This window comes from Sinohyriopsis cumingii, chromosome 17, assembly GCF_028554795.1.
Source record: "Sinohyriopsis cumingii isolate HCF-2022 chromosome 17, ASM2855479v2, whole genome shotgun sequence".
Classification (NCBI taxonomy): Eukaryota; Metazoa; Mollusca; class Bivalvia; order Unionida; family Unionidae; genus Sinohyriopsis; species Sinohyriopsis cumingii.
Genome location: NC_142977.1, coordinates 60,191,713 through 60,204,638, shown reverse-complemented (window position 1 = coordinate 60,204,638; position 12,926 = coordinate 60,191,713). Strand labels below are relative to the sequence as shown.

Sequence of the window (12,926 nt, the reverse complement as noted above, 5' to 3'; positions counted from 1 at the left end):
TACTATAATGTAGAAGAAAATGATGGGCAATTTTAACTGTGAAAATAGGTGCCATAATGTAGAAGAAAATGATGGGCAATTGTATCTGTTGAATATAATTACTATAATGTAGAAGAAAATGAAGGGAAATTTTAACTGTGAATATAGATAACATAGTGTAGAAGAAAATGAAGGGCAATTTTAACTGTTGAGTATAGGTACTATAAAGTAGAAGAAAATGATGGGCAATTTCAACTGTGAATATAGGTACCATAATGTAGAAGAAAATGATGGGCAATTTCAACTGTGAATATAGGTAACATAGTGTAGAAGAAAATGAAGGGCAATTTTAACTGTTGAATATAGGTACTACAATGTAGAAGAAAATGAAGGGCAATTTTAACTGTGAATATAGGTACCATAATGTAGAAGAAAATGATGGGCAATTTCAACTGTGAATATAGGTAACATAGTGTAAAAGAAAATGAAGGGCAATTTTAACTGTGAATATAGGTACTATAATGTAGAAGAAATGATAGGCAATTTTAACTGTGAATATAGGTACCATAATGTAGAAGAAAACGATGGGCAATTTTAACTGTGAATATAGGTAACATAGTGTAGAAGAAAATGAAGGGCAATTTTAACTGTGAATATAGGTACCATAATGTAGAAGAAAATGATGGGCAATTTCAACTGTGAATATAGGTACCATAATGTAGAAGAAAATGATGGGCAATTTTAACTGTGAATATAGGTAACATAGTGTAAAAGAAAATGAAGGGCAATTTTAACTGTGAATATAGGTACTATAATGTAGAAGAAATGATGGGCAATTTTAACTGTGAATATAGGTACCATAATGTAGAAGAAAACGATGGGCAATTTTAACTGTGAATATAGGTACTATAATGTAGAAGAAATGATGGGCAATTTTAACTGTGAATATAGGTACCATAATGTAGAAGAAAATGATGGGCAATTTTAGATGTGAATATAGGTAACATAGTGTAGAAGAAAATGAAGGGCAATTTTAACTGTGAGTATAGGTACCATAATGTAGAAGAAAATGATGGGCAATTTTAACTGTGAATACAGGTAACATAGTGTAGAAGAAAATGATGGGCAATTTTAAATGTAAATATACTTTATTAAGCGCAGTCCCGATTAAAAATTAAATACATATTTAAAGAATAGAGAGGGGCATATTTTATCCATTTAAGCTTCATCTGGATCTGATAATGGGCCAAAAATGGCTCTTACCATACTTCCCCATTAGTTGTGTCAGCACGTTCTGAAAAGAGATCATTTATGTAAACAGCACACCATATTTAATTGCAAACATTTTTAAAGCCTATATTCCTGGATGATGTCATATTTGGTCAAACTGCATGGTTAGTTTATAAGAAACTATGCAAAGGTTAATCTGATTTTAGTAACTGCAGCTATATTTGATGGTTGGCTTACATCATTAGCCCTTTATGCTAGGAAATTTCCTTTCATATTTAGCTCTACCAAGGGATTAAAAAGTTTAAAAAAACTGATGTCCAACTCAGGAACATAGACAAATTAGGTATGCAGAGCCAAACCACAAGTTCAAATGGCTTTTGGTCAGGTGAGAAACAAAAGGCCCAGGTGGGTTTAATATCACTCATCTGTTTACATAAGAACCCAAACTATAAGTCTTCATGTAAGCAATTTTCCTAAAGAATACTGAATTTTCACTACCAAACACAAAGTCTGGTATTACAAGTCAGTCTGGGTGGGATTCAAATTTGTGACATTTGACTTGTAAGCCAACACGCTAACCTCCAAGCTACACTGCCTTCTAATTCTCTTGTAAAGTACATGTAGTTTGTAATGCATGAGTGTCAGAGTTTACATATTTTACTTATCTACTGATTTACCCTCTCAAAATCTTCAGCCTTATCATCCCTTTCCTCCTCTGGATGAGTGGCAGAAAATGGCTGAAATCCAACAGCTGTTGTAGACTTCTCTGGATCCTAAAAAGAAGAATGGACAATGTAACTCCAGTGTACATTTCATAGAAATTTGATGAAAGTAGTTTCAAATTAAGTTTCTTCAGTTTTGCAACCTTTTAACAAGAAATTAAAACATTCATAAGGAACAGATTGCTTAATGACCTGAAAATCAAAATTTTATCATCAACATACACAAAAAGGCGTAACTGTGCCAAATTGAATTTGTCCATGTTGAGGAATACATAATCGATTCTTGTAACCATCTCTTTGATCTTGATTCCAGAGTCATCCTTAATATGGACAATCTTTCAACAACAGCAAAGAACTTTTCTTCAAAGGAAGTCAGTACCAAACTTAAATAAAAGTGATGGAATCTGATGGATTTTTGCATTTTCCAATGTGACTGGAACACATTAACTGTGCTGTGAAAGTTTCCTTTTTGTAGGGAAAAAGTTTATGTTTACGAATGCTACCAACGGCAGCTTAAAACACAAATGAACTTTTACCGACTTGGAACGTTCTTTAAAGTAAATGTGTTTCATCATTCATTACGTGGATGTGTTACGTTTTTTCACTGAATTCAGACCAAATTGACCTGTTACAAAATTAAAGAATATTTTAAAGCTGTTTGTGCATATTTTCAATGGAATGACTTGTATTTTGGATTCAATGTATATGATGAGGTTTGCAGGTGAGTACAGGGTGTTGATACTCTAGTCATGCTATACATTAGACATTTATATATAAACAGGATTTACGTATATGTACCAATTCATGGTTCTCTAAATAAAGTAAACTATTATATCTCCTCTGTTTTCACTACAGGTGTATTTCTCATTGAATAAGCATCAATTTAAGATGGCAACTGTGCCGACGAAGCATGTATTTTACCGTCTGCATTTATTACCCCCACACAATTTTTTTTTGGGAGGTACATTTTTTTTCAGCTAACTGACTTGGTTGCATATAACACGGTTTGGTATATAACACGGTTGGGTTTATGGCTCCCAACTACTGTGTTATAGCGGGGTCACACTGTACCTAAGGCCTGAGGGGCTTTCATGGCAGAGTGGTATAAGATGCTTTTCTTGTAATACAGATCTGAGGGGCTTCCATGGCAGTGGTACAAGATGCTTGTCATGTGATTACTTGCCTCCAATGTGTAAATGAGAATGTTGCCAGTTACTTGTGGAAGATCAGTGGTTCTACATAAGTGGTGTTTGGTGTCTCAAAAGGACTTGGATTTTCTTCAGCAGTAAAACTGGCTGCCATATATAGATTCTCTTCATCTGAAAATGGTGTAAATGCCATAATGATCTACCAAAACCTGAGATCTCATGTCTAAATGACTTCAGCTATTGGAGATAAACGTCAAATCAACAGAGGCTCTGTGTGCCCAAGTGTACTAAGGTGCTTGCTTTTACATCACTTGTACATCTCAGAGTGAGTTTGTGTCACAGATCAACCAATTTAGGTTGGTGGTCTTTCAGGGTTCTTCCTCCACCTAATATATTGTTTAAAAATCAACAACAAAAACAAATCAAACCTAACTAAATCAACCAACTAATCAACCGTGGCAACAGCAGCAAAGGTACTAGTCAATCATTTTTGCCACAGCTGTATAAGTTTATAACTTTCGACTCAAGTAATTTTTGTAGACCTTTGAATATTGTCAATTATGCCTTTCTGGCAGTTACCAAAAAGTTATCATCAGTTGGTACAAACGAAGTCTTGAGCAATCCTGCATCACACACTGCCAAAAGTGTTCATTGTTCCAGCTAGAACTGTTATAACTTATTCAAGCTATATTCACCAATATCTGGTGATATGCATCTGTAATAAATATTTGTAACAACGTATGAGAATGCATCAGTGTTTTTCAATGATGCATTTGAATTGAGCAACAACCACAATCAACAAACCAAGAAATAAAATTATTCACATCTCTCAGGCAGAAGTAGTATATAATCATAATCTGCCAAAAGATTTTTAAATTTGCAAATATTTTCCCAACCATACTGATTCAGTGGACATATCACCAGAATGGACAGAAACAGACCAGAATGTTAAAATCAATTTGACACATCTTTTAAGTAGCTAAATTCATATTGGTTTAGTTAACTGTACACCCTTTATTGTCTTCCTTTTGATGAAATTTCTTACTGAAGCTGATAAAATAATGTTACACACATAAAAAGTGTGGCACACTTCTACTCATTATTGTTTTTTTTTCTCACTTACTTTTCCTACTACTATATAAATGTTCTGTGAATATGCATATCAGTGTGAAATGCAATGGGGAGACTAAATCCAAGATTGAAAACCTCTAAATTTCTGGATGTATTCTGCTTGGATTACATATTTCTGCACAAAACTCACGAGTTCAGGACTCTCTGTACTAATTCAGTTCCCACTGTAAACCTGTGCAAACACCATGATATTAAAATTCAGTAACTTAAAATTTTGAGTGCTCATGATCAAATTTGTATCAATATAGACACATCTATGATGACAGCTTTTGTGAAAAGAAAACCATAACAGCCGCACCATTTCCTGGATCTATACAAATTTGAAATGTGTGTTTTCAATACTGCACCAAAGAGTCAGCTGCTGATTTCAGTAATGAGTCATCCAAACTCGGGTTTGTAAAGGGACGGAAATTATGTTAATAAAACAATGTCCCTCACTTTTTTCAGTTACAAGTAGAACAAGCTCTCAAAAGATTGTTTTTACTAAAATCTTACATTCATTATCAACCAATCAGGGACAGTCAAACCTGTATATACTCTAATTTATCTTCACCGATTTATAGTATGGTTCTTGTTCTTTCACATCTGTAGTAATGTGAGTCCTTTAACAACTCTCAATGGTTGTAAGCCTTTTTCGACCATGCTGACTGGACACACTGTAAGATAATGCTCAAGTAACAGAAATACCATGGGATAACCAGATACCAATAAAATCAAATAGTCAAGTTATCTCCCCTGCAGGGATGCTGTCAGGATTTCAGGATTTACTCAAGTTTTGTGTGTGTGTGATCTCCAATGAGGAAGTAGTGGTGGGAGGAATATCCATTGTTAAATATCTCCCTAACACTTAAATACCTGTCACTCTTTCTTACTGTTCCACTCTGTTACAGCTCTACTGAAATCAAAATTCACGAAGAGATGTCATCCCTAGTTGTATAGCGATTATTACTATGATGTCATTGGGCATGGTCACGTGGTTGTGGTGGGGTCTTGGCTGGGATGGCAGAAAGACCATAGGCTTACTCCATATTTCACAGCTAATTACGACGTTGTCAAAAGAATTAAAAAATTTCACAACAATTCAGTTGGACTTGGATACTTGATTCATAGTCAATGAACAGGTTCTAAAATTGATGTGTTTATTTTGGAGCTATGTTCCTCCATCACATTCAAGATCTGGATGTACTAAAGGTGAAATTAGTACAGTTGCATCCTAAACTACTATCGTGGCTACTTCAAATGTTATTTAATGTGAGACTTTACTGCAAGAACTCATAGCTTCAGTGATTTTCTCGTTAAAAAATTAATTTCTTCTCAAACAACTCAATTTGGTGCAGATTACATTGTTTTTTCATGATACTGTCAGAATTCTTGATGTGTAAAAATTGCGCAAGAAATGGACATCAGATCAGAAAATTACTACCACTGGGAAAATACTGATAGGAATATACAGAAATAATGGTATTATTATTTAAGAAGAATATGTGGTGACAATACAGGCACTAGTTCTACAACTTTGCAAAATACATCTTGTACAACTATTCTGTTGTTTCTAACAACACTGTAATATGGCAATAATTTCTGCCCACTTTATACTTTAGTACCCCGCTAATTAATAGTTTTAGATTTTACAACACTAAGCACATTTTACCTTTTGACAATAACACATTATAAATATTTAGATTGCAAGAAAATAGAAGTTACAATTTTATTAAACGCACTGGTACCAGTAAAACTAAAGGAGATGGTAAAATAAAAGAATCAGGATGAACAGATTAGTAGTGTAGTAAAGAATCCATATATCAGAATGACATCAAATAGTTTTTCATCAATTTCATCATTAATTAATGACACTGCTTAAAAATGTAGTGTACTAGATAATAGATTTTTTAGTTATCCAATTTGTAATACAAATACAAAATGATGGCTTGGAACCAAGCGCCAAAAGGTCTGCAGAAAATACCACCATGATCAAAATATACATAGGAAGATCTGAACACAAACAGGACAAATTTTATCCATCTTGCTTTGAGTTTACACAGATCAGTCAGTCTCTTATGTTTAATGTCATTTAATTTTTGCACATAGAGAGCATGTACTTCATTTGGTCATACATCTGCATGATATAAAAGTTGGTCTCTTTCTTCTTTTGTTGCCATAGTGGTTCTGCCAACTTGAGATCTACACACACTTAATTATGTTGTATGGGGATTCTCTGATGTTCCCTATGAATAGCATTAATCTGTTAATTGTTTCTGAATTTAATATGATCCTCCTCCTCTGGGTACGAATATTATTCTGTACTGTGAACTCCTTTCATTGCCTGCTGTGTGAAATGCATATGCATAACTAGCTTGAACAAGTTACTGTTCTTTATGGTTGTGCAATTTTCAACATCTCACAGGTATGGCCCTATGGATATTCTCTCTTGTATATGTCTGTTCCAAAAAGAAAAGTTTTGAACCAGAGGTCTCGTTAGGATTTTAAAGCTAAGAGTCCATGGCTCCCATTTTGGTAAAAATGAGTCCCACCAGCAAAAGATGCTGTCCCCTCCCAGAAAACTATGCAAATTATAAGAACTTTTGGTTGCCATAAATTTTAATTTCTACATTCTTTACAACACTGACATAGCTCATGTTTGTCCATCAGAGAGAGTATGAATTTTTTTGATCCATGAAAGGTCTTATTCAAAGCACTAAGCTAGGCATCACACACTTTCTTACACTTGGCTACTGTCCCTTTCAAACTATCAGTTCTAGCAACTTTATCTCATTACAATCTTCGTCAGTTTGCCGTTGAACCCAAAATACTCATTCAAGTCTATGTCTCAACATGTCATGATCCCAAGGTCATGTGCACTGCTTATTCCGTTACACTCGGAAATGAACACAATAATGAAAGCTAAAGTTGTTTATATGACGTACTGTAATAATTGACCACATGTACATCTCTGGGTCTTCCTGCCTCTGAATTTAAGCACTGTAAATATCAGTAGATTTTCCCACCCAGCTGCCAGTCAAAGCCTTTGATCTTGCTGCTCAGCTATAACAGCATGTTCTTTTGATGTACTCTTATAATGGTGACAACTTGGGGGGGGGGTTAGCCACTAAATTCTGTCATTGTCAATATCAGCACAGCTAACTGATCAACACATTTTCCCACTATGCAGGTGACTGAAGCAGGACTGGCAAGTCTTTGAATGTTACCGCCCACCTAAATAAAAAAAATTGGCATCCAAATATGGGTGATTATAAGCGTTTCCGAGACCTCTGTCAGTTTTCACTAACATGAACCCTGCCAAAGATTCACTTCCTTGAATCAGTGCTTTGCTGCCTCTTATGCCAGATTTTTCCCTTCCATAATGCTGTATTAGGGTTTTAAGTCCAACATTCCCATAGTCTGCTTGTTCAGACATGGGTATATTTAATAAATATAACTGGCATATTGTCCATCCAACACGTACATCGGACTTGCACTCAACATCAATTTTAGGCTCAAATTCACACACTGGTGTTTCCAGTGACATTTTTCCAATGTCCAACAGACTGATATACATGAAATTAATTGTCATCATAGCTATCAACAGCCAGTATTTGCCGACTGAAAGCGTCATCTGAAGACAAACAGTGTTGTGATTCAGCCATTTTGGTTTCCTGTGTGGCCCTTATTCGAAACACACATTTGTAAAACTTCCATGATGAAAGTAAGACTATAACTGCCATAAAATGCTTGTTACAGGCCCAATGAACCAATCAAATTTAGTTTAACAGACCTTCATGTCAATCTGAAGTATCCAGATATCTGGATGTCGCATCAAGTGCTGTGAGGCAGCTGTGGCATCACGAATTACATCGCAAAATGCACTTTTAAAGTCAAAAGTTTAATAAAAATTGCATACTGCGCAAAGCACATTTTTTATATCCACGACGTTGACGTAATTTGCTGAACGCATATCACTGCTTTAAAAGTACACTACTTTGTACAAATTACGTGCACTTGCGTGCACTGGCATCATTTTCTGACCCAATGTTTTATTCTTGTTAGACCGGTAGGAGGTATGCGATTTTAAATATATATTCGGTTTTTTTTCTTCTGACAACACCATCAGCGATTTCTTATTTTGTTAACACAACCCACAACAGAAGTAATTTTCCTAACCAACCTTCCACTGTCAGAATCAAAACAGTTTGAAACACAACCTCCTACAGAAGTTTTTTTGAAGTGCCATCCCTGGGGAGGATATATGTTTTACTGGAACAGCCCTAAAGATTTTAGATTTTTTTATTTGTATTTTTTATAAATAACTTATATGATAAAACCTATTGAATTCAATTAGTAGTGTGTAGCCTACATTACTTATGAGTCTGCAAACAATGTCAATATTGGAAGCTCTCCAAAACGAAGGTGCATTAAGAGTCTGCAAACTTTTCGATATTGGAAGCTCTCTAAAATGAAGGTGCATTAAAAGTCTGCAAACTTTGTCGATATTTGAAGCTCTCTAAAATGAAGGTGCATTAAGAGTCTGCAAACTTTGTCAATATTGGAAGCTCTCCAAAATGAAAGAGCATTGTCTCCCTGAATGCAGTCCTGTTGACTACAAAATATATATAAGATTTGCTCTTGATATAGATTGATCCCATTACATTAAGCAGTAAACATACATCAGAACTGCATAACGGAATTCTTTTCGAATAGGTTTTACCAAGAAAAACGAGTGTTACCTTATTAAGACAAGTGCATGCATTATGATGACATCTAATCAAAATTTGCCAGAGGCAGAATTGGAAAGTATTTTAAGTAAAAGAAAGGTCTGAATTAAAATTTAGAAAATTAAATTTACTTATTATGCATACCTGTAGTTTCTTCTCCAGAATTCTGGATCTCTTGAAATTATGCTTTTCATGCTTTTCCTCAATCCTGATTGCCTGCATAAATAGTGTTAGAATCATGTACAAAAAATATCCAAGCATACCAATGAAATACCATATTTGTCACTGAAATGACACCATATGTTTCTAACAATTGTTTCATTAAATCCAGATTCAAGTTTTCACTTAGCTGATTAACATATGCAACTATTTTCAGTTTTCATTTTTTTTTTACCTCCATCCCTCTCTTTCTCATAATGAAATGCTATGTTATCACTAATATTTCCCAAGTAGTCACCAAATTATACCCTTGAAACCTCCCGATATGTTTGAATACTATGCGTTGCTTACAAGTGTTATACATGTAATATGAAAGTAACACTTCAGGATTATAGTATCATTTGATTTCAGTCTCCAAATGCTAACTACAAGTGTTTTCTTTAAATTGAGCTGCTTTCTCTGAAATTTCCTCTCTTAGAAAGTAAACACTATCATGATAATATGCAACATGGTACTTTAGTGCAAGTTTTATTCTTAAATAATATGGTTCATTATATGAGAATATGTCACACCAGTAGATATCAGTTACCTTGAGACTGGATATCACTTACCTTGAGACTGGATATCACTTACCTTGAGACTGGATATCACTTACCTTGAGACTGGATGGCACTTACCTTGAAAATGGATGTCACTTCCCTTGAGAATGGATGTCACTTACCTTGAGAATGGATGTTGTGTACCTATTAGTTACCTTAAGACCAGATGTTTGAAACAATGAGAGTGGATGTCAGTTACAAAGAGAGTGGATGTCATCTACCTTGAGAGTGGACGTCATCTACCTCGAGAGTTTATGTCAGTTACCTTGGAGTAGATATCAGTTATATCAAGTGCAAAATCCAGTATAAAACAAGAGAACCCTTGAATTTTCGAATTATTAAATGTGTTTTCATTTAAATGTATTACAATTTTGCATATTTCAATCATGTTTGGCAATTATTTACTTTGAATATAGGTAATGATGAATAAGATAAAATAAGATAAGAAGCAACAACACTACAAAAATCTTAAGATTACTTATTCTGCTTTCAGGCAAGAGACATGCCTTTTTTGTCAGTCCCAACTTATACTAACTAGAGTTAACACATTAACACCTAGTGACAAGTGAACGTGGCAGGAGGTAGTAGCCTACTGCCGAGCGCAGTACCGTCATGGTCATGCATGATACACTAAAGTATAAGGCATTATTGAAAGGAAGACATATGTAACTCTACATTTAATACTAAATAATATGGCATTTCCTTTTGCACTACAAAATACAGAGGGAAAAATCTCATTTTTTTTACCCGATTTTTTTCTACACAAATTTCGCCTGTGGTCGGAATCTGATTTTGTGTTCGGATTTTAGACTTTTTGGTCTCAGACCTAAGGCAAACTGGTATGAACTGCAACAGCCAGATGAACCTTTGCAAAAAGTAGGATAAGATGGGCATTTGGAATAGAGTGGTCTCAATAAAAAAATAATGGCTCCATTTAGCACCAAAAAAAAGAAAAAAGAATTCCAACATTTACCCTTCTGCTCATGCATGAGCCAAATAGCCAATGATAAACAATGTTTCTAATACAACTAGGCAGTATGTTATCGAAAGATCAAATGGGATTTGGTGTTTGCTGATCTATTCAGAAATAGCTTTCAAAATGTGTTTCTACTCGAATTTCAAACAAAAATGACAAAAACCTCCAGTGGTTAATGTGTTAACATACCTAAATACTTGAACACTGAGGACTGACATACAGAGAGACTCACAGATTCTTAAGTCATCAGTGTTGAACTTCTGCCAAGTCAGACTCACAATTAACACTGAGGACCAACATACAGACAGACTCACACAGATTCTGAAGTAACCAGTACTGAACTTGTGCCTAGTCAGACTTCACAATTAACACTGAGGACCAACATACAGACAGACTCACACAGATTCTGAAGTAATCAGTATTGAACTTGTGCCTAGTCAGACATCACAATTAACACTGAGGACTGACATAGAGACAGACTCACACAGATTCTGAAGTAATCAGTACTGAACTTGTGCCAAGTCAGACTTCACAATTAACACTGAGGACTGACATAGAGACAGACTCACACAGATTCTGAGGTCATCAGCATTGAACTTGTGCCTATTCAGACATCACAATTTACACTGAGGACTGACATAGAGACAGACTCGCACAGATTCTGAAGTCATCAGTATTGAACTTGTGCCAAGTCAGACTTCACAATTATAACTAACTAGAAGATACATGAATTATTTATTGATACATGAATCATATGTAAATATTTCCAACAAATAGGTCTCAAACTATTTTTTAAAGACTTGTGTTGGTGAAACTGAGCACAGGCCTGGATTTCATCAACAGAACCTAAGTCTATAGTATAAACTAAACTTTAGAATTCAGATATCGGATAACTTAAAACTGACCAATGCAATGTCTAAAACTGACACTTAAATTTTTAAACCTGCTGCTGAAACTAGAGCCACAACATGAACCCTGAAAGGTGCTTGTCACATATCACATACTGAATGTCTGTGCCAGGAGATCTGATTTAAACTGGATAGCCTCCCCTGACTTGTGCATCTGCATGTACCAGGGGTCTGTGTTTGGTTTTCACATTAAAATCTAGTTCACTATATTTCATGAAAATGGTTCAAATGAAATGACATGGATTTATGTTTAGAATCAACAAGACATCAAACAAGTGTTTAAGGCTGAACCATACTTCTGACTGCAAGTGTTTTAAGGCTAAACCATACCTCTGACTGCAAGTGTTTAAGGCTGAACCATACTTCTGACTGCAGGTGTTTAAGGCTGAACCATACTTCTGACTGCAACTGTTTGAAGGCTGAACCATACTTCTGACTGCAAGTGTTTTAAGGCTGAACCATACTTCTGACTGCAAGTGTTTTAAGGCTGAACCATACTTCTGACTGCAAGTGTTTTAAGGCTGAACCATACTTCTGACTGCAAGTGTTTTAAGGCTAAACCATACTTCTGACTGCAAGTTTTTTAAGGCTAAACCATACTTCTGACTGCAAATGTTTTAAGGCTAAACCATACTTCTGACTGCAAGTGTTTTAAGCCAAACCATACTTCTGACTAAGTCTTTTAAGCTAAACCATACTTCTGACTGCAAGTGTTTTAAGGCTAAAGCATACTTCTGACTGCAAGTGTTTTAAGGCTAAACCATACTTCTGACTGCAAGTTTTTTAAGGCTAAACCATACTTCTGACTGCAAGTGTTTTAAGGCTAAACCATACTTCTGACTGCAAGTGTTTTAAGCCAAACCATACTTCTGACTAAGTCTTTTAAGCTAAACCATACTTCTGACTGCAAGTGTTTTAAGGCTAAACCATACTTCTGACTGCAAGTGTTTTAAGCCAAACCATACTTCTGACTAAGTCTTTTAAGCTAAACCATACTTCTGACTGCAAGTGTTTTAAGGCTAAAGCATACTTCTGACTGCAAGTGTTTTAAGGCTAAACCATACTTCTGACTGCAAGTGTTTTAAGGCTAAACCATACTTTTGACTGCAAGTGTTTTAAGGCTAAACCATACTTCTGACTAAGTCTTTTAAGCTAAACCATACTTCTGACTGCAAGTGTTTTAAGGCTAAACCATACTTCTGACTAAGTCTTTTAAGCTAAACCATACTTCTGACCGCAAGTGTTTTAAGGCTGAACCATACTTCTGACTGCAAGTTTTTTAAGGCTGAACCATACTTCTGACTGCAAGTGTTTTAAGGCTGAACCATACTTCTGACTGCAAGTGTTTTAAGCCAAACCATACTT

At 35.2% G+C, this 12,926-nt stretch overlaps 1 protein-coding gene across 1 annotated transcript in view; it reads right to left on the bottom strand.

Moving 5' to 3' along the window:
* Positions 1–12,926, bottom strand: part of LOC149779049 (negative elongation factor E-like) — a 47,057-nt gene that overhangs the window by 22,941 nt on the left and 11,190 nt on the right. Inside the window, exons 4-5 of the mRNA XM_089939618.1 lie at positions 9,064–9,135; positions 1,887–1,982 (exon numbers count right to left, since the gene is read on the bottom strand). Coding sequence (XP_089795744.1) covers positions 1,887–1,982; positions 9,064–9,135 — 168 coding nt within the window. The remainder of the gene's footprint in view (positions 1–1,886; positions 1,983–9,063; positions 9,136–12,926) is intronic.